Below are 19,764 nucleotides of genomic sequence, written 5' to 3'. Positions count from 1 at the left end.
TGTAGTAGTTACAACATAATTTCAAATTGAGCGTTTCACTTGTCATGGTGGATCGCTAGATTTTTCAATTTTATTTATTGAAAAGAAATACGAATCACTTCGAATATAATTAAAAATTTTCTTAACACATGAATAAATTATACTTATTATTATTTATAAATAATATTTTTTCGATTTTTTCTTACTGCCATTATGCCTATTAGTTTTGTTTTTTCTGACATTATTGTCATTTCTTTCGGCTAAGCGGGTGAATATTTAAAACATCCTACATTTTTATTTATTTATTTTAATTAAAACAAATGCACGAAAACATGAAAAAACAAGACAATTTCTTCGCAAATAGGATAATCTGGGGTCTTATTTCTCAGATCTGTGTCCCACTCCCTGTCAAATATTAATTTCAATGAAGCCCAGAGCCTTAAAATCAGTAGAAAACTTGAAAAAAAAAAAAGGCTTTGAACTTGGTCGTCTTGGTACGTGTTTGTAAACAACAAAAATTTAAATACCTACTAATTTATTAGAGCATAAGAAATACAAATATAGCAGTGAAATAATAAACTAGGCACTTCCGTAAACCCTTTTAATAGGTGCTAAATTGTAACAATCATTTATATAAATGAAGAGCTAATACACATTATAAAATGATATCAGATTTCGCGAAGGAAAAGGTCTTCTGGACGCAAAGAATGAACTTGCGTTTAGTCAAATTTATAGAGAAGAGACCGAACATATGGAATCCGAAACATCCGAAATACACTTCAGTAGCGCATCGCGATCGGGCTTACAACGAGTTTGCTGCTAAATACGGCAACGATTTTACTGGACAGGCGGTTAAAGAACGATGGACGAATATACGGTCCACTTTCGCCAATCATTTACGGAAGATCAAGACCAGTGAAGTGAATGGTGAGGTTTGTATCAAAGCCATTGAAATTATTGTATCCAGTTGGTTGCTGTCCCAACCAGCCATAAAATTTGGAATTTTATTAAATCAAAGCTTACATAGCTTTAATGTAATTTTTGGGACAATCATCAAAATTAAAGGGGATAGAAAGTCAAATTTTTAAAACTTGTTTAAAGCAACCTAAGACAGTAGGGAACCAACCTGTTAAGAGTTTTGCCGTTATATTAAACTCATACACCTAATCAATTTCTATGCAACATCATGCAAAAAGGCTAAATCATGTAGCATCACAGCTTTACCTTGTCACATTATTCCTCAGGAATACCAAGTCAGTTGGCACTTGTGGAATGCTTGCCAATTCCTAAGGAAAGTAAGCAGACGTCAGAAGACTAACTCAGGAGAAGATAATGTATGTATTTCTTGAGTAATTGCCCTAACATTTTGGGCCTTTTTTTAAATCATGCTATGTGAATAATTTGATTGATGGTATTTCTTGTGATTATAAATATAATATAAATATAAATAAACTACGACAATACACACATCGCCATCTAGCCCCAAAGTAAGCGTAGCTTGTGTTATGGGTACTAAGATGACTGATGAATATTTTTATGAATATGATACATATAAATACTTATAATATACAGATAAACACCCAGACACTGGAAAACAATCATGTTCTTTACATAAACATTTTCCAGTTGTGGGAATCGAACCCACGGCCTAGGACTCAGAAAGCAGGGTAGCTGCCCACTGCGCCAGTCGGCCGTCAAATGCCATTTGATTGAATGCCAAGAAGGTCTGAAGGGGACATTTGAAGAAGAAAGCTCAAATGGTTAGTAAGTGTGTGTAAAATAAAGAGTGAATTACAATGACAGAAGCAGCTTGACACTAAGCTTGATAAGCGAACACCCTGACTACCTTAGCACCCTATAGCAGGGTGGCGCACCTGACCGCAGGTTTAGCACTTAAATCTAACAACTCAGCAGTATTGCTCTCAATTGAGAAACAATGCCAAATAGAAGTATTCTCATATTATATTGTTTGTCTTTAACATCAAAGTCCCAAAAAAGATATATTATTTTGATTCAAGTAGTTCATGTAGAAATAATAATAAACTAGACTTAGTGCCCTTTCTGTGCAAACTGTGTATTTCATGCCTTTGTAGGATATTGTATTGTATTGACTTATACTTGACAAAATGCACCAAGAAAGGGTACATTCCATAAAACAAATTCAGACTCTGTCATGATACTGGGCACATTCTACAATTCAAATGTAACCATGTTGTGATCATTTGAATGCCAAATAGGCATGAGCAAATGGTGCTATATGTGCAAACTATGTTGCAACTTCGTAAAACTTTTTGTGTAAATTATTTTTACTATATATTGGTTTATATACTTTTAGGAAGCAACACACCCAGATGATTACAAAGAATGCCCAAGCGAGGAAGAGGCTACAAATAGCACAAACAACAAGTGCAAAAGTATTGCTGAAAATATATTTACAATATTTAATGGTATCAACAATGGTGGGGTTGAACTAGATAATACTAAATATGGAAAAGTTGGGAGACTGGTTACTAAAAAGTTAAACCAAATGAGCTCATTTCAAGCAGCAAAGGTTTCACAGAAAATTCTGGAAATATTATTACTTTATGATAAAGACAATCCCTTGAATCCCAACAATTATAAGGCTGAGTGTATGTGAACAATAAATTGTATTTAATCCTTTTTTCTTTACAATATTAATAAAATTATACATACCTGCTTAGCTACAAGCTCCAGATGCATTTATTCATATAGAAACACTATGGATCATGAGGTGTGTATTCAATTCCAGGTTTGTGACAATATTTTAAAAGTTCTGGATTAGTAGTAGAGATGTCCATTATTAATCTTATACTGTTAAATAGTATGAGATTATCTATCAAACATTGACTTATTTAAAAGTGTGAGAGTTAACTATGATTTGTATAGCATTGGAAGAGCGCCACCTAACAACAAAATTGCGTAACAGTATTGTCACTACATGTCGCTTTTTCGATTCCTTATAAATTGTAGTTAATTTTCACAAAATATCACACTAGGCACTCAGGTTTTGTTTTTAAGGCCACTTACAGCCCACAGATAAAAATGTCCATCCCCCTACCTAATAGAGCAGTTAAAGATGTCAGTCCCAGTGTTTGTCACTAACATTAATAGAGAATGACATCAAAGCACAACAACCCACATTTGCAGTGGCTTGGGCTATACTCTACAACCCATGAGAGAAGAGGCATATCCCTAGCAGGGAGGGGAGTTAATAGAATGATGATAGTGATATGAAAATTATACCATTTATTAACTTGTCTCTGGATTACTTCCAGTCTTCAAATGCTACCACATGAATGGTGGGGTGCCATTTTACTATGTTGTAAGATGAAATACAAATGAAATTACTTTTTTCTTTAATGATATGCATACATTACATCTCGACTCAACGTGATTATGTACCAAGGTCAAATATAATAAATAAAACCAAATACGATTTACATAATAACTTACCTGTTTATTAAAATTAGTAACTAATTACAATCTTTTGCGATATTGGAACCTGCAACCAAAAATTAAATTATAATTACTTAATAGATTATTCAGATACCAAATACCATTAATTAGTATTTGAAGAAAGTTAACAAATCAAAGATGTTTTTGGCACCTTATTTTGCTTCTCTCTATTCTATTCCTCATTCTCAGAATTGAGTTTTGTTCTTCCAATAAATTGCATAGGTTCTGAAAACGTAAGATCTCAATCAATCACAGCTTTTAAAAATAATAAAATAAGTATGTAGAACATATCATGTAGTTTAATAATTATAATTACCTGAAGCAATACATTTTGTTGTGCTTGCAAATTTCCTGTACTTGCTTCTAGTAACGTGTTCTGGTGACAACACTGGGACTGACAGTGGATTGTTTTATTTGCAGATAATTTTCCATTTGCACAAATAGGAGGGGGGTTGGAAAATGTATGTGAGCAAGAGGGTCTTGATGGATTTTGAAAACAATTTGAAGAGTTTGCAGAATTGTCACAAAAAGCAGAAGAATTTGCTATTGGGGCATTATGTACAGAGTATAGGGGGGATGCTAATGAGTGTGATGTAAAGCTTTCTGTGTTTGTCAAAATTAGTTGCATAGGAGAAGAACATGGAATTTCCAAATTAACTTCATTTGAAGAGAATCCATCATGATAAGTTGAAGGCTCTTCCTTTATTACAACACCACCCTGCAATGCAATAAAGAGAAAAATATTGGTGTCAATTCTGCTGTATATGTATAAATCTCTAACCAAATCTTGAATTGACATGTCTAAAAATAATGCTATCCTTTTCCAGAGAATAATTATGTTGGCACTACTTTTAGCCTGTCTATTAAGTTTATAAAATTTCAAAGATTCCAGTTTCTCTCTAACAGACAGATGTTGTAATAGCTCCATGATAACAGACCATTTACATATTGGGAACTTAATAGAAAATGAATCCTCTATAAATAAAAAATAAAATAATATTTCTATAAAATTTAAATCCTTGAATACTTACTGCATTTGATGATTCTTGTGGGTCTACAAATTCTGTAGAAAATTTGTGTTCTGTTCTTGGTTTTAAGTCCTCAATTAAAGTATCACAATCAACCACTTCAGTACTCTCATCAAAAGTTTCAATGCCTTCCAATTTCCACTTTCTCCTATTTCTTTTCAGGTCCCTCCATGTCTGAGGAAAGTTTTTATATTCATATAACTATAACTTAGGTAACAATTTATATGAGTAAATATACATTTGTATAGGGTGTTGCTGCAGTTGTTAAGGCTTTGGGTGGCCTAGTTTGAATTTGATAAAATAAACATATATATCACATGGTAATTGGCAGATTAAAAATTAGATACAATTGTCTTTTACAAACAGTATTGTTGCTCTCAAATAGTTAGGATCCCATTCCTATACTATGTACTTGTCTGTAGTAGAACTTGTTTGTTGAGCTTCAAAACATACAAACAGACAAACTTTCGCATAATATTAGTATGGGTTTATACTTGCCGTCTTCCACTGTTCGACTGATTTGTCAGGCCCGTGTTTACGCAGAAGTGCTCTAAGAACACTCCATTCTTTTGCCTTTTTACTAGCCTCCAGGGGACTTAAGGGCGACTTACTATTAGCGAAGGTTTTGTGAGTTGCCATATAATTCAGTAAATATCTTATTTGAGACTTCGTGCTTCTGCTGCAAAGGAAAACACAAAGTTAAAATTAATAATAAGAACGTGAAATTAACTCATTTTTAATGTCCAAGAACTTACATATGTTTCTTAGGCTCCATTGTAAGGATTAGTGTTTTTAAATTCAATAATTCGGTATACTATACAATATAATATAATATGTTTTACTTCAAAAATCTGAATATAGAGTACAATCAACAGTGTTTCTTGTTAGCTTTGCATGTTTTGACTTTAGTTTTTTTTATAACCTTGTCTCACAGACAAACTCACTGACCTAAGTCACAGACTGAAAATTCTACATAGATAAGATATTTATTTAATAGTATTATGGAGGGTAGAGGTAAGGAGAGTCATCTTATATGAGAGAAAAGTTGAAAAAGTGTCCAGTTGTTGCGCTAAATAACAGTTCAAAAATCCTCCACAATGGCGCTGGTGGATGCACAGGGTATGGTATGAATGTAGCAATCGTAGATGAATTGAAGTATGCCGAGTTAAAAAATTTAATGTCATTATCGACTAAAGTAGTTAATTATTGAGAATTTCAACAACTTACGTTGTACAAAATATTGTGGTAAATATAACCTTACTTCCTTGTATCTCCATACTTCCTTGTTTATTTTTCAAGCCTACTCTAACAATATTTATATTTGGCGCTTCTTTTAAGAGTTACCCTGATGCAAATGTGGCGCCATCCTAATTTAATACATTTTGACGACACTTTTTCATATACACAGATGACTCTCCTTACCTCTACCCTCCATAAATAGTATGTTGATAAGCACAGATATAGGATCTCTGGATATGATAACACACCAAAGAGCATCCACAGAGAAGATAATCACGTTTAACAATACCTCAGATAAATGCTTTTTTAATGTGAAAAGCAATGAAGATATCAACACCACCAGATGTGTCTTAACATCCTTTTTTGTTTGTATATTCATAAGAGGTTTGGTTATCCTCCGTGGCCTGGCAGTCGTTCATGTAGGACGGGGTTTCGGGTTCAATCCGCAGGAAAGACAATAATTTATAATTATTAATTAATTTTGACTGGTCAGAAACGAATTAATTACAATTTTGTTTACTAACGAACATTCTAATTTATTGATGCTTGAGAACCTAAGTAGCGACGAAATAAAACTTTACTTCGGTTCGGTTCATTTATTACTTCGGTATGACACACACAGCTTATTTTAGTATATTAATTCGGTTTCATCCTAGTTAGCACCAGGATGAAATCATACGTGGGGCACACACCGCTGCGCCGTATTATTGCTGGCGTGCGGCAGCGGTGGCAATATACTGTAAGTTTTGCCGACGTTCCAGAGGTCAACGTAATTTCTACTCTTAAAAGAAGATTTACTACTGTCACCGCTGAAAGTTAGAAACGCTTTTTATAAAATAACATTTCAAACCGGACTTAATTTCGAAACCGCATTGAATTTACCGGATGATTAAAAATATGAGTTTTATAATCAATTAATAAATTATTACTTTCCTACAAATGACTAAAATTAATGAACCTTTACCCATATAGGCGAACACTTTAGGTCAGATACTTACCTTTGAATTTGTTTAAACATAGAACTGAAATTGGTCTGTGGATATTTATGAAATAATGGGTTTATAAGTCCACTAACTATAGCCAGTGTTTTTTTTTCTAATGTTCCGTCTTTAGGAAACTCGATTCAGCAACAGAAAAAAACTAAACTATTTTACTCAATTTTTTATATTAACATTAAAGAAACCAATTTCCAGTGGGATATTTTTACAATACGTGTCTACATCCTTCTTAGTTTGTATTCTAATACCCACGTTTAGTTTCATAGACCTAAATCAACAATTAGATAAACAGAATTGTCCAAAACAGAATTGTTCATGCAGATGGAAATGTTATACGTTTCCATCTGTATGAAACTAGGACAAAGTCTGGATTAAACTAATTACTTAGTTCATGCATAATTGACTAACAATCAGCTTCACTAATGTTCTCACTATCATTATTACCTTTTTGATTAAAATCTTCTATGATATTGATACCTGTAAACAAAACAAAATTATTGCTTTTAATATCACTTTCTACTATGATATAATATACTATATTTCTAATATACTACGACAATACACACATCGCCATATATAGTCCAGTCATTATAGTAAGTTCACCTCGGAATTCGAGATACCCAGCTGTAAGACTATAAATACTTGTATATTGACACCCTAAAAGTTGTCTCAAAACCTACATATGGTAGGGTGTAAGCAACTATTAAATTTCAAGGAAATAATTAGCGTAGTATCTATAAATTTAACTAGTGGAAATTCTTAACTTATTATATTATTTCAATTCATTATAATTACTTTTCTTGTACCTTATTTTGTTTCTTTCTATTGAATTTCTCATCCTAAGAATTGAGTTTCTTTCCTCCATTAAATTGGATAGGTTCTGAAATATTTAAGTTTGCTCATTAATGGCAGAATTCATCTTATACTTTATAAATAAGAAGAAATAATAATAATTATTTTTCAATATTTACTTGAAGCAATACATTTTGTGTTTGCAAAGTCTCACTCCTTAGACTTATAATATCTGGTAATATGTTCTGATGGCTACAGTCATCTTCATGAAATTGATTTGAGGAAGTATTTAGACTAGAGGGTTTTGAGTAACTATGTGTATGAAAAGACAGTGGGATTGAGGAATTATTTGAACAAGAAGGATTTGAAATTGAGTTGAAGGCTTCTGGATTAGACTTAATGTCATTAATAGAAGGAAACTCGGATGCGCATGTTGACGGCTCTTGTTTTATAGACACAAAATTCTGCATTGAACTCTGAAAAGCAAATGAAAAACGTTCCATTATTATCATATTAATATAAATCCATTATCCATCTTTAATCAGTATTAGTTCGCAAAATTGCTAATCGGTACATTATCAATAAATAGGAAAATGATAAAATTATATTTCCAAACTCTGGGCTACCAGCCTACAAATTTCTTGATAGAAAAACCCTAATGATATCCATTAAGATATTGTGCACATTGCACATGGTACCAAATACTTGGTTATCCATAAGCTGGTATTTGGCTCTATAATTTATCTGGAGGTTTAGATGATTGGAATGTCTGTTGTCCCAATATGGAAATCCCAAAGAAATGCACTAAAGTTTAGAAATTTTTCTTTGTGTCAGCTGACTTTGGTTTATCATCTTTCGAAAATGATCAACCAAAGCTAGCGTCAAAAGAATTTGATTATTGTTATCATTCCTTTTCAATTCCAATTTTTCGGCACTTTTTTAAATATCGCCTGTTTTCATATGTCTGCCATAAGAAAACCTAAATAAGTTTAGGAACACCACTATACATCAACTGCAGATGACTCCATAGATAAGGCTAAGTTTGTTGTGGGCTTCTTCTTAGACCAGGAAGCGTTTGGAACCCTCTTAGCTTTAGTTTAAAATTTAGGTATATGGTTACTGCTATCATTTCACTACCATATACACATTTCTCATGTAATGTTGAAAGTTAGACTTTGATAGAAGGTAGATAAGTTTGGACTTGATGATTCTCTAAACAACATGATCAATAGGGGTCTTGTTCCTATAGATATTCCTGCCTAACATCACATCAGGTAGACAGCATCAAAACAACCAAAGCAGCAGCTTAGACGGCTCAAACGGGCATGCGGCGCAAGTATTTCTCCTTAATAAAGAGTTACACATTTACTCCATTTTCCCTTTCCATGTTTCCATGGAGCTTCAAGGCCAAAAAATTCATTAGCTGGTGACAGAAAAGCAGGCTCTTATTTTGTGCAATGGATCAGCCTGGCTTTTCATTCTGTCACCATTGCATTAGTGCATATAGTAGTATTAGTGTAGCATGTGTATACTACTTGTATAGTAGTAAGTAAAAGAAACCTTTAGTGTAAAAATTAAATAAACATACAATTAAAAAAATTGTCAAACTGAATGCAATCTGCTGTCTCGTTTGTATCACCCCTGTCTGTGCTTGAAATTAAAGCGGGCTGCAACATTTCTCTCAACACTGTGAGTTCTCATTTCTATCATTTAAATTCAATCTTCAAAAAAAAGTTTATACACATTAATACCAGCCAGATGCATGTTAGAAAAAAGAAAATCAAGCTTAACTTACTCCATTAAAATTTGACTCAAGGGGATCAGAATCTGTAAAAGGCTTGTGTTCAAGTGGTCTATGTAACTCATCAGACAAATCAGGTGCAATATAGTCTTTATTTACGTTTATAGTGTCTGCCATTTTTTTAACATCTGATTTCTGCACTCTCATCTTTCTCTTAAGGTCCCTCCATGTCTGTGGATTATGGAAAAAGGTCATTCATTATCTACTGGTGCCAATTCTTCAAACTAAATTAAATTTACAGGTCAGGAGTAGAAAAAGCACTTTTTGTGACATTTGAGCTTGTCTTGGAAGTACCATATATATTTCTATTATTTTTATTTACAAAAATTATTGTTCAATAAGGGGACATGAGAATTTACATGTATGCAGGTTGATGGATACAGGGCGGCACTTTGAAGGATGTGTTCCTTGCATGCCCTGCAAAGTGTAGCTCTAGCACCAGGCAATGGTTTTTCCAACTTTACAGCCACAACTGGAAAATGTTTGTGTGATGAACATGAATGTTTTTCAGTGTTATATCAATCTATCAGTATAATAGAAGTATTTATGTATATTATCTATAAAAAAATATTGATCATTCATCTTAGTACCCATAACACAAGCTACGCGTACTTTGGGGGTACTTTGGGGTACCACGTTGTGATAGCCTATATCACAACTTTTTTCTAAATTTATAAATAAAAAAAAAGCAAAGAGTGGCACAGCACAGCTATTTCATTAAAAACTTACCGTCTTCCACTGCCTCACTGATTTATCTGGGCCGTATTTACGTAGAAGCACACGAAGAGAATTCCACTGTTTCTCTTTTAAATTCTCTAAAGGACCAAACAACCTGCCATTGGCGAAGGTTTTGTTCGTCGCCATATAATTTAATAACAATTTAATTTGGGCATTTGTACTCCTGCTGTAAAGTTAAAAATAATAAAATAAATACTGTTTCAATGTTACAAGCACTTTTTGAAGTTACATTTATTTTGGCGTGCTTAATGCGTGCAGATGAGTTAAATTATCTGAAAATCCGCTTATGCAAGACAAGATGTAATTAAGTCTCCAATCATGAGAGTTATCTAAGGTGTTAAATGATATCTATTAAGACTAGTTCTTTTTAACTGTCAGCAATTAACGCTTAAGTTTATCTTACAAGACGTAGTACATACATGAATTTCTTTTTTATTATTTTATGCTCCATCTTGATCTTTCACTTATTATATTCCAATGCCTGTTAATAATTATTGTAGGAACTTTTGATCTAAAAACAAACAATCAGGATAAAATTTTTATTCAACAAAATTTGTTGAATAAAAATTTCCAGTCAAAGGAAACATTTAATGTTTCCTTTGACTGGTGTGAACTTGTGAAATGTCAAGTGTCAAATTTAAGTGTGATAAGTGATTAGGATTACTTATACTTTAATGAGTAGACACTAGACAGAGATTAACTTCTCTGTCGACGGATAACTGTGATTTCGATTTTAACGAAGTTCAAACAATATTTGCAATGGACACAAAAATAGATCAAACAATTACAGTCAAAGGAGCTATAGAAAAAATTAAATTAAAATGGGATGTAATACATTCTAATACAAATGTTTTCCGCTATAAAATTAATAGTATTGAAGAGAGGATCGTTGATGACAAATATTTATTGCAGGTGAGAGCTAATTGTCGTAGTCATGTATCGAACGAAGCGGATTTTTGAATAGGAGTGTAATATATTTCGATACAATAATTATACCTACTTCATGATCATTCTTAGAATTTTACAAACATTCACGTCTTTTTTTAAAATTTACCAAACAAAAAACATCTATAGTAACATATTCAATCAATAATTTCAGATACTTCACTTGCAAAAATAGTGAAAATTATTAAATAAATTTATTATTTAATATTATATTAAATTAATAATAATATTCTACATTAGTTCAAAGAAAGTATAAGTATTAAGTCAATACTCAATAGTCATCTGAACTGACTAACTGTTGTATTCACAATTCACAAATCAGTACTCAACATACTGATTTGTGAATATTGATAAACCTCTATCTCTATGCATAATTCTGCAAATATCAGTTAAGCTATAGAGCTATCATCAGCATCATAATAATAATCTTTATTCATATAGACCAATCACAGGCAGTTATGAACTCATACATTTATGTTTACATAATTGTGAGTCAATGTTGATAACATTGTTTACCAACTTAAACTTAAAGCTATGAGGGTTCCAAACAGTCCTGGTTTAAGAAGAACCCACAATAAACTTAGCTAGGTAAAAAGGCAAGGTATTGAATGAATATTCTAAATACTGATGAAATATTTCCTAGATGCTTTTCCAAGATTAAGTATTGTTTGTCTATCTCCAAAATGCAAGCAATGCTAATATATGCTGAAATTTATTTAAAACAGTGCGTTAGTTGAGCCTGAAATATGTAACAAAAAAACTAACTGATACACTTTCCCATTTCATCATCATCTTCATTTCAACCCATTACCGGCCCACTACAGGGCACGGGTCTCCTCCCACAATGAGAAGGGTGCAGATTGGTGGATTCCACACACCTTTGAGAAATTATAGAATTAATTAATAACTCTTGGGCATGCAGGTTTTCCATCACGGTTGATGCAAGTGATATTTACATTGCCTTAAACACACAGAATGTATATAAATTGAGGATGTTATATGTTATATATATATAGGTATTTATGTTATATATTTACATATTTATATATGTTGTATATGAATGTTAGTAGTTTACATTAATTAAGGGTAATTTCATGTATGTTTATATCTTATTTATATTTATATGTAATATATTCACATATATATAAATATTTTATTTATATATTTGTATAATTTTTAAATCTTATTTATTGCACCACCTACCTACCTCTTATCTATTTTTTTTCCTTTTACGCATTGGTTGCTTGGAAGAAATCGCTATGTAGCGATAAGGCCACCAAATTGTACTCTCTTGCTTTGTATTTATGTATCTGAAACTACTTTTTTTTCTTTGGTGTACAATAAAAGTGTATTCATCCATTAATTCAACGTAGAAAAGTTAGAGATGCATGCTGGGATTCCAATTGGCCCTCCGAAAGTGTGGTCCAACTCCTACCAGCTGTGGTATCACTGATTTTCCATTTATAATAAGGATTATAATTTGCTTCATATGAAATTTAACAATGCCAAATGTAACACAATGTTACCTAAAATATGTTTCAAAAGGAGTGTCTTCACTATATCTTAACAAGTCCTGCTTATTTCTAAAAACTGTTGTATGTTTCAGTTAAACCCTGATAGAACTACTAAAAGAAGGACGCCTGAGCAAATTGTCAATATTTGTCAACAATTTGATGAAAATAAATTCAATTTCACAAAAATTTCTAGTGAAGAAGTGATGTTTAAGTTAAAATCAGATAACAAAGGTAATGAAAAATTTAATTTGGAAGGATGTAATTAGTAGAGTACCTATGAACAGAGTACTGAGTTTTACGTTTTTTATTATCGCCAAACCAAGTACTTGGCTGAGTTTGGTTGAGGTCTTCATATCATAGAGAAGCAAAAGCAGGTTTATAATGGCACAGGCTGAGAAAGAGCAGCCACTTTTCTTCCGCTTTCCTTCGACAGTGTTCCTCAACATAACTTATTAAGACGGTATTATGGTAACAGTGCATCATTTTGCTAGATTTCTCATCAAAACAACTATATTTTATTGTCTTTTATGCAAGTTTAGTATGCCTCGTAAACGGTTCGCAATTGTCTTCTATGCAAGTTTAGTACGCCTCGTAAACGGTTTGCAAGTGTCTTTTATGCAAGTTTTGTACGTCTCCAATACAGATTGTAACTAGCAATAGTCTTTCATTTCATGCAAGTTTAGTGCGTCTCGTAAATAGGACGCAAGTATCTTTAATGGAAGTTAAGAACATCTCGCAATCGGTTATCAAGTGCGTTTTATGTAAGTTTAGTACGTATCGTATACAAAACGCAAGTATCTTTAATGCAAGTTTAGTACGTCTCATATAAAGATCGCAAGTTAAGAACGTCTTGTATACAATTGTACAATTCAATTACCAAAATTTCTATATTGAATATTGAAATCCACTACGGATAACGGTACGGTAGCTTTACTTGTGCGACGATACTTTTGATGATATATACAACGTGTAAATGAAAACGGAACTATTGATTCGCCTGTGAATCAATAGTTCCGTTCCATTATATGTACATTATGTACTGACTCGCGAGTTATTTGTGAAACTGAAATGCTAATAGTTTTTAAGTAAACCACTGCCATAGTTTTTACTGGAAGGAATCAGATACAGCCTAAGCATCACATGCAAAAGCAAAATCAAGTGACTCCTGTCGCTTTATTCGGTATGCGTCGCGTAGCGTAGGTACTATGCGCGTGTCGGTTGTTTATCTTCAATAGGGTTGTCATAAGTAAGTACTTTGTATGGAAGAATAAATATGCTTATTTGAGTTAATATTTCTACGGGCTGATTGCTTATGAAATACTAGCTGTTGCCCGCGACTTCGTCTGCGTTTGATTTTGTTTTTTGATGTGGCATCAAATTTAGTTGCAGTTCTAAAAAAAATTAAAGTATTCAGTATCGCTAAGCCTTAAATGAGGGGTTTGCTGCTGTCCGCTGAGGAGTTCTGTTTTCTATCTACAATCATAGTGTATATAGAAAACATATACATTTAGTTTGGGAAAAATTAAATACATATTCTAACCTCTATAGTACAAAAATAATTATTTAAATCGGTTATAATTTGTCGGAGTTATGGTGTAAAATATTAGTTACTTACTTTCCCAAAGGAACCGAGCCTAACGTCTGGATTTTTATGTCGGGATAAAAAGTATCCTAAGTATATTATTGTTAACACTTCCAAGAATATGTGTACAAAGTTTCATGAGGATCGGTTTAGTAGTTTTTGCGTGAAAGCGTAACAAACAAACTTACATTGACCTTTATAATATTAGTAGCGATTCTTATATTTAATAATTCACGTTTTATATGCTCACTACACAGATATACCAAGTATGGCAAAGATACATTGTTGTTTTTATTTCCAGATGATAATCACATATTTGTAGTAAATGTAAGTCCTATATCAAGGTACCACACGCTGCTATGCCCATCTGTAGACAAATGTTTGCCACAAGTGGTCACTAAACATAGCTTAAAGTTGGTAATTGATTTATTGCTAGGAGCTGAAGACCGGTGAGTAGGTACGGAAGTAATTGTTTGTATTTCATTGTTCTGTAGAATAAAACTAGATTTCGCTTTAACTGTGAACTAGTGGCAGCTTATAGCTTTAGTACAGCTTTGAGCTGGAGCATTTTACTAGGTTGTGCCACACATAACTAACGTAATACTAGCGCTTCTGTCATATGTAGTATGTAGAAGCGTCTGGTAGCACCTAAAGTTACTACCTACTAAACACGTGTTGTATATTGTTATGTTTTGTACCTATTACTTATGTTAATAATGATATTTTTTTTCTTTCTTATAACTACTGCAAGGTTAGCACGGGCAGGAGACATTTTCTTCTCGGGAAAAATTTGATCTTCTGCCACAGCTTTATGAAATCTCCGAGCATTTTGCACAAGTGGAAATAATTTCCAAACTATATACGTGTAGTAAACGGGGGTAAACTTCTCCTATTCCCTGTTGCACTCGATAATCAATAAGGTTTATTACTTAAGTAATAATCAGGCTCACGCATGCACGCACGGACGCAAGCACTTTCACAAACATAAGCATACACATACACACAAACATACATACACACACACACACACACAAACATACATACACACACACACACACACAAGCTAACGCACACGCACGTACACATAACATAATCGCATCGCACTCACACTGCATGTTTTACTAGCATGTGTGAAATGAAAAAAATGTATTATATAAATAAATTGAAATAAAAATGATTTTTTGTAATGGAAGAGCGATATCTTCTGGCACAGGTTTTAAACTTAACAGAAGTTCTCCGCCTTATCTGCTATTGTTTCACTGCTTTAACACTTTTAACCCTTGTCAGAGATATAACCGGAGGGGTATTTGTCTCTTGTACTTTCATCTGCTCTTCTACACAATATACCCAAACCTACCGAGCATTGCGCGCCCACGCTATCAGTCGTTTTCTGGTGTACCGGCACTGGTTATTAATTAATATTTGTATTATTTTACAGTGATTTGAGGATAGCATTCAACAGTTTGTGTGCATTAGCATCCGTGAACCATTTGCACTACCACATCTTTATTGAGAAGAACAATCTTCCAGTGGAAACAGTGGTAAGAATACATTAAGGATTACTTAAACGATAAAAAAGCTTGGGTGTGAATTGCTCTAACTTCATAGCGTAATATAAATTTACTGTGAGATAGTGATAAAAAAAAAATTCCCAGCTAAATTTTTTGTGGGCTTTTGTTAGACCAGGGCGCGTTTGGAACCCTTGTAGCTTTAGGTTTAATTTGGCGAACGAAGTTATCACCATCCCCTTACAATTATGTAAACATATTATATGTGCTTCATAAGTGCCTGTGATAGGCCTACATAAATAAAGAAGTTTTGAATTTTGTTTGTTTTATATAAATCGCCAACTATTGGCGACATATACAATGGGCTTAAGCTCCCCGGACACAGTTGGGTCGTATGATCGCGATTCTGATTGGTCGTACACGATCAATGACGCCACGTGGCCAATGGCGATCAATTGCGGTTTGGTGGACTCCACATACCTTTGAGAACATTATACAGAACTCTCAGGCATGCAGGTTTCCTCGTGATGTTTTCCTTTCTCATCGGAGCAAGTGATATTTTTAATAACTTAAAACGCACATAACTTAGAAATGTTAGAGGTGGGATTCGAACTCGGCCCCCCGAAAGTAAAGTCGAGCTCCTAACAACTGCGCTATGACCGCTTCCTTAAATACTCTTCATCATATCAACCCATTACTGGCCCTCTACAGAACACGGGTCTCCTCCCACAATAAGAAGGGGTTGAGGCCGTAGTCCACCACGCTGGCCCAGTGTGGATTGGCGGAAATACTCTTCACGATCCAATAATTTTTCAATCAAATATGGTCGGAGATGCGCCAATCCATCCATTATAAGATGTTTCGTTTTTTATAGAAATGCAAACAAATCAAAGGACCACTTTATCGTTTCGAAGACTATCCGGTGCCAGCGTTCTGCTTCCTAATAACGAAAAGGTCGCCAAAAGTCGATGAAATATACAAATTGATAGAATTCTTCCTACATAACTCGATCGCTCATAACATTTTCGTCACAAGAGGTGACTGTATTCGTGGGGAAAATTTAGATGACGATGCAGTTTATCGGTTTTTGATATGGCCTAGGAAAAGCAGCGCTGGTGTCAAACAACTTGCAGCATTCAATGTTGCCACATGTGAATTGAGCGGCTGGTTTGCTGTACACAGTAAGTTTTTTTTTTCTATAGTATTAAGGACTATGTAATCGATAAAAAATCTTGGGTTTGAATGATTGCTCTAACCAGGTTGCTATTCTAATAATTTTAAATGACAATGTGAGATGGTGATAGAAAAAAAAAACCCCCCTTAGATTTAGTTTTAAGTTTACGAATATGGTTACCGCTATCATCTCACTACCGTGTAATTCTCATGTACGCATCAAAAGTGCTACCTATGGGCCTACTTGAATAAAGATATTTATGACTTTGACTTTGACTTTAATCTTAATTTTTTTTCCTCTACAAGTTAGGTCTTGTCAGCAATCCCACTGCTGCTGGTAAATGCATAGCAGTTATATTAAATTCATAACCCTAATCGGTTTCTACGCAACATCTTACCGGAACGCAAATTGACGGCCGACTGGCGCAGTGGGCAGCGACCCTGCTTTCTGGGTCCAAGGGTGTGGGTTCGATTCCCACAACTAAAAAATGATTGTATGATGAACTTTTTCATCTTTATATTATGTATGTATATTTTTTAAAAATATTCATCGGTCATCTCAGTACCCTTAAAACAAGCTACGCTTACTTTGGGGCTAGATGGCGATGTGTGTATTGTCGTAGTATATTTATTTAATACGCTTAGAGGCAAGTCTTTGTCAGTATAGTGGTAACTAGCCACAGCCGAAGCCTCCCACCAGCTCAGACAGTAAATTAAGAAGTTATAAATTCCCAAATTCTTTCTGCCGGGGATCGAAGCCGGGACGTCCTACTTAAAACCACAGCGCTCACAGCTGTGTCAGGTAAGTCTACTTAATAGTCCTAACTAGTAATATTAATGCGAAAAGTCTGTTTGTTTGTCCTTCCTTCAATGTTTGTATGTTTCCTAAGCAACCGATCAACTTAAATTTTGGCATAGAGTTGAAAACACTACTAACTCTACCAAAAGTAGTAGTAGTAGAACTTTTAGTAGTCACTTAATGGTCTACTACTACTGAAAAGTTAACATCGCGAGTGAAATTAATAAGTGAAATATTCGTTTCAGGCACAGAAGACTTTTATAACCTAAAAGCTGAACAGTTAGAGAACGAATTAAGAAAATGGAAAATCGATAGTTTCGAAGAGCTGTGTGAACAAGTGAAATCATTATACTAAAGAAGACAACAATTTTTGGAAGACCAGTTTAAAGAAAACTTACTGCAACAGAATAAAATTGTTTAATCACCTAGTAGTTTTTTATTTGTTTGTTTGTACCAAATAGGCTATGTAACTACTTGACCAATTTTAACAATTTCGTAATCAATACAAAATCAAATTATCGGTATGTATAACATATACTATAAATTATTTACAAAAAAATTAGAGATTCTTATGAAAGTTGCAATAATGTAAGGCCGTGGGCGCACCCTCGCGAGCAAGGGAGTGCAAATATCGCAGAAAATGTATGTACTCTGAAAAAATGTAGGCGGTCAAGACACAGGCAGACAACGAAAAAATACAGTTGTGGCTTCAGTATCGATTACACCCAAAGTGGTAAAGTCTTGCTTATAAAATTCGTTATGTAGCGTGTGCTTAGAAAACTTGATTATAAATTATGTAACGCATAATTAAAGTATTTATTTATTTATTAGGAAGCCAACGTGTATACTTAACCTATCTTAATATTTTTTTTTTTTTTTGTTTTTTTATATATGGACACATTTAACAATTGTTTTATAATGCTGTACACCCCACTTATATGCTAATTCAGCATGCATAACATAAAGACACTCTTAGTTTACCACCAAATTTTGTGATATTTAGCCGCTAAAAAAAAGAAAATTAAGATGAAAACAATAACCCTAAAATAGGTACTACTAAGTATTCATTATTACCCACAAAATCCTCGAGGAAATATATTTAATTATCATAGTTAAGCCACAATATTAGCTTTAAGAGCACTGGCGGTACTACCATAGAAGCCGAAAAGCCGGGCTTGCGTTACATTAAAATTAAATATCTCTTTTAATTTTTGCTCGACTACTTGTTCATTATTTTGTACAAAATAATTAACACTTGATGATGAGTAATGAGGAAATAAACACAATATTTTAAGTTTTGGTCAATTATTTACGAACAATTACTAAACATTTACGGACAATTACTAAACACTTCGTTAGTCTGGCAGGTAGACTCTGTGGTAGCATCCGGTATTTATTTTGCTCTATGGGTAAGCGCATTTAGCACAACAAGAACGGTAACTTTTGAACATCATGTCGAGCCAAGTTAGTAGCTGGGCTTGTTCAAATTCAAGACCCTAGGAACGCCACTGTGTAAGAGGTGGCCAATATAACATAACGTTACGGACCACTAATTTACGCGATAGAAATCACAGGGAACGGCTAGTCAAAGACAAGGTCATTTAAAATTTCGCATAAGGATCCCCTAATGAAAAAAAGATTTCTTAAGATAAAAGTAGTTAGTAGGTATATCGTAGTTTAAACCAGTTATATTTAATAGATTTGGTTTCGTATTATAATCCTTACTAGCGGTCCCTCGTGAATCCTATTAATCAACTTTAAAAGTTAGTCTCACTGTCGCGGACTTTTTTTTTAGAACTTTTCAAGGTAAATAACTTTGTCATACATGATTTTATCGAAATTTTTACCCAGCGCACGCAGCTGAAGCCCTCAATCGGAAAAACCCCCGATTTGGAACCATTTTCATTGGTGCTATGCTCTTATTGGAAAACCAACCGCTAATGCATTTTTAGACACGTATAGACAGCCGGGCAGACAGGCGTGCTCACTGCTCGCAGGCGGGTAGACAGGCGGGCAGGCTGGCGAGAAGGCTTGCGTGCAGGCATGCGGGCAAACAGGCGGACAGGAAAACATTTTAGGCCTTCTATAAACGTGGCATATCGTCGAATTAGTTGAGCAGTATTTTAGGTTTTGACATACTTCGACCAACTATTCAGTCATTCATCAGATGTTTATTAATTTGATGGAATCT

The 19,764-nt window shown here is 33.8% G+C and overlaps 3 protein-coding genes across 3 annotated transcripts; 1 reads left to right on the top strand and 2 right to left on the bottom strand.

The window, feature by feature from the left end:
* Nucleotides 1-415: 415 nt before the first annotated feature.
* On the top strand, nucleotides 416-18,001 carry LOC120625035. Its single transcript, XM_039891945.1, has 10 exons — nucleotides 416-911; nucleotides 1,224-1,313; nucleotides 2,315-2,613; nucleotides 3,276-3,322; nucleotides 10,732-10,964; nucleotides 12,604-12,742; nucleotides 14,395-14,542; nucleotides 15,532-15,634; nucleotides 16,476-16,782; nucleotides 17,819-18,001. Exons 1-10 carry the CDS (start codon nucleotides 642-644, stop codon nucleotides 17,926-17,928), a joined length of 1,746 nt encoding a protein of 581 aa, XP_039747879.1. The 5' UTR covers nucleotides 416-641; the 3' UTR covers nucleotides 17,929-18,001.
* On the bottom strand, nucleotides 3,574-5,433 carry LOC120625446. The gene is made up of 5 exons (XM_039892515.1): nucleotides 5,240-5,433; nucleotides 4,983-5,163; nucleotides 4,488-4,658; nucleotides 3,773-4,174; nucleotides 3,574-3,681 (listed from the first exon to the last, which is right to left on the bottom strand). The coding sequence occupies exons 1-5, from the start codon at nucleotides 5,257-5,259 to the stop codon at nucleotides 3,589-3,591; spliced, it is 867 nt and encodes a 288-aa protein (XP_039748449.1). The 5' UTR covers nucleotides 5,260-5,433; the 3' UTR covers nucleotides 3,574-3,588.
* LOC120625447 lies at nucleotides 6,870-10,661 on the bottom strand. The gene is made up of 6 exons (XM_039892516.1): nucleotides 10,472-10,661; nucleotides 10,044-10,218; nucleotides 9,309-9,485; nucleotides 7,693-7,989; nucleotides 7,528-7,601; nucleotides 6,870-7,198 (listed from the first exon to the last, which is right to left on the bottom strand). The coding sequence occupies exons 1-6, from the start codon at nucleotides 10,501-10,503 to the stop codon at nucleotides 7,174-7,176; spliced, it is 780 nt and encodes a 259-aa protein (XP_039748450.1). The 5' UTR covers nucleotides 10,504-10,661; the 3' UTR covers nucleotides 6,870-7,173.
* Nucleotides 18,002-19,764: the final 1,763 nt, after the last annotated feature.

Source organism: Pararge aegeria, chromosome 7 (assembly GCF_905163445.1).
Source record: "Pararge aegeria chromosome 7, ilParAegt1.1, whole genome shotgun sequence".
Classification (NCBI taxonomy): Eukaryota; Metazoa; Arthropoda; class Insecta; order Lepidoptera; family Nymphalidae; genus Pararge; species Pararge aegeria.
The sequence above is the reverse complement of the archived record's forward strand: the minus strand, read 5'-3'. Positions and strand labels throughout refer to the sequence as shown.

What these genes read in the sequence shown, in the direction of transcription:
- LOC120625035 (XM_039891945.1), top strand. Translation starts at nt 642, where the DNA reads ATGATATCAGATTTCGCGAAGGAAAAGGTCTTCTGGACGCAAAGAATG. An exon ending in TTGCTAGGAGCTGAAGACCG is followed by an intron (nt 14,543 to 15,531) that starts GTGAGTAGGTAC and finishes ATTATTTTACAG; the next exon opens with TGATTTGAGGATAGCATTCA. An exon ending in CGGCTGGTTTGCTGTACACA is followed by an intron (nt 16,783 to 17,818) that starts GTAAGTTTTTTT and finishes TATTCGTTTCAG; the next exon opens with GCACAGAAGACTTTTATAAC.
- LOC120625446 (XM_039892515.1), bottom strand. Translation starts at nt 5,259, where the DNA reads ATGGAGCCTAAGAAACATAT. An exon ending in CAGTCGAACAGTGGAAGACG is followed by an intron (nt 4,659 to 4,982) that starts GCAAGTATAAAC and finishes AACTTTCCTCAG; the next exon opens with ACATGGAGGGACCTGAAAAG. An exon ending in AACAAAATGTATTGCTTCAG is followed by an intron (nt 3,682 to 3,772) that starts GTAATTATAATT and finishes TTACGTTTTCAG; the next exon opens with AACCTATGCAATTTATTGGA.
- LOC120625447 (XM_039892516.1), bottom strand. Translation starts at nt 10,503, where the DNA reads ATGGAGCATAAAATAATAAAAAAGAAATTCAT. An exon ending in ATAATAAAAAAGAAATTCAT is followed by an intron (nt 10,219 to 10,471) that starts GTATGTACTACG and finishes TTAACTTTACAG; the next exon opens with CAGGAGTACAAATGCCCAAA. An exon ending in CAGTGAGGCAGTGGAAGACG is followed by an intron (nt 9,486 to 10,043) that starts GTAAGTTTTTAA and finishes CATAATCCACAG; the next exon opens with ACATGGAGGGACCTTAAGAG.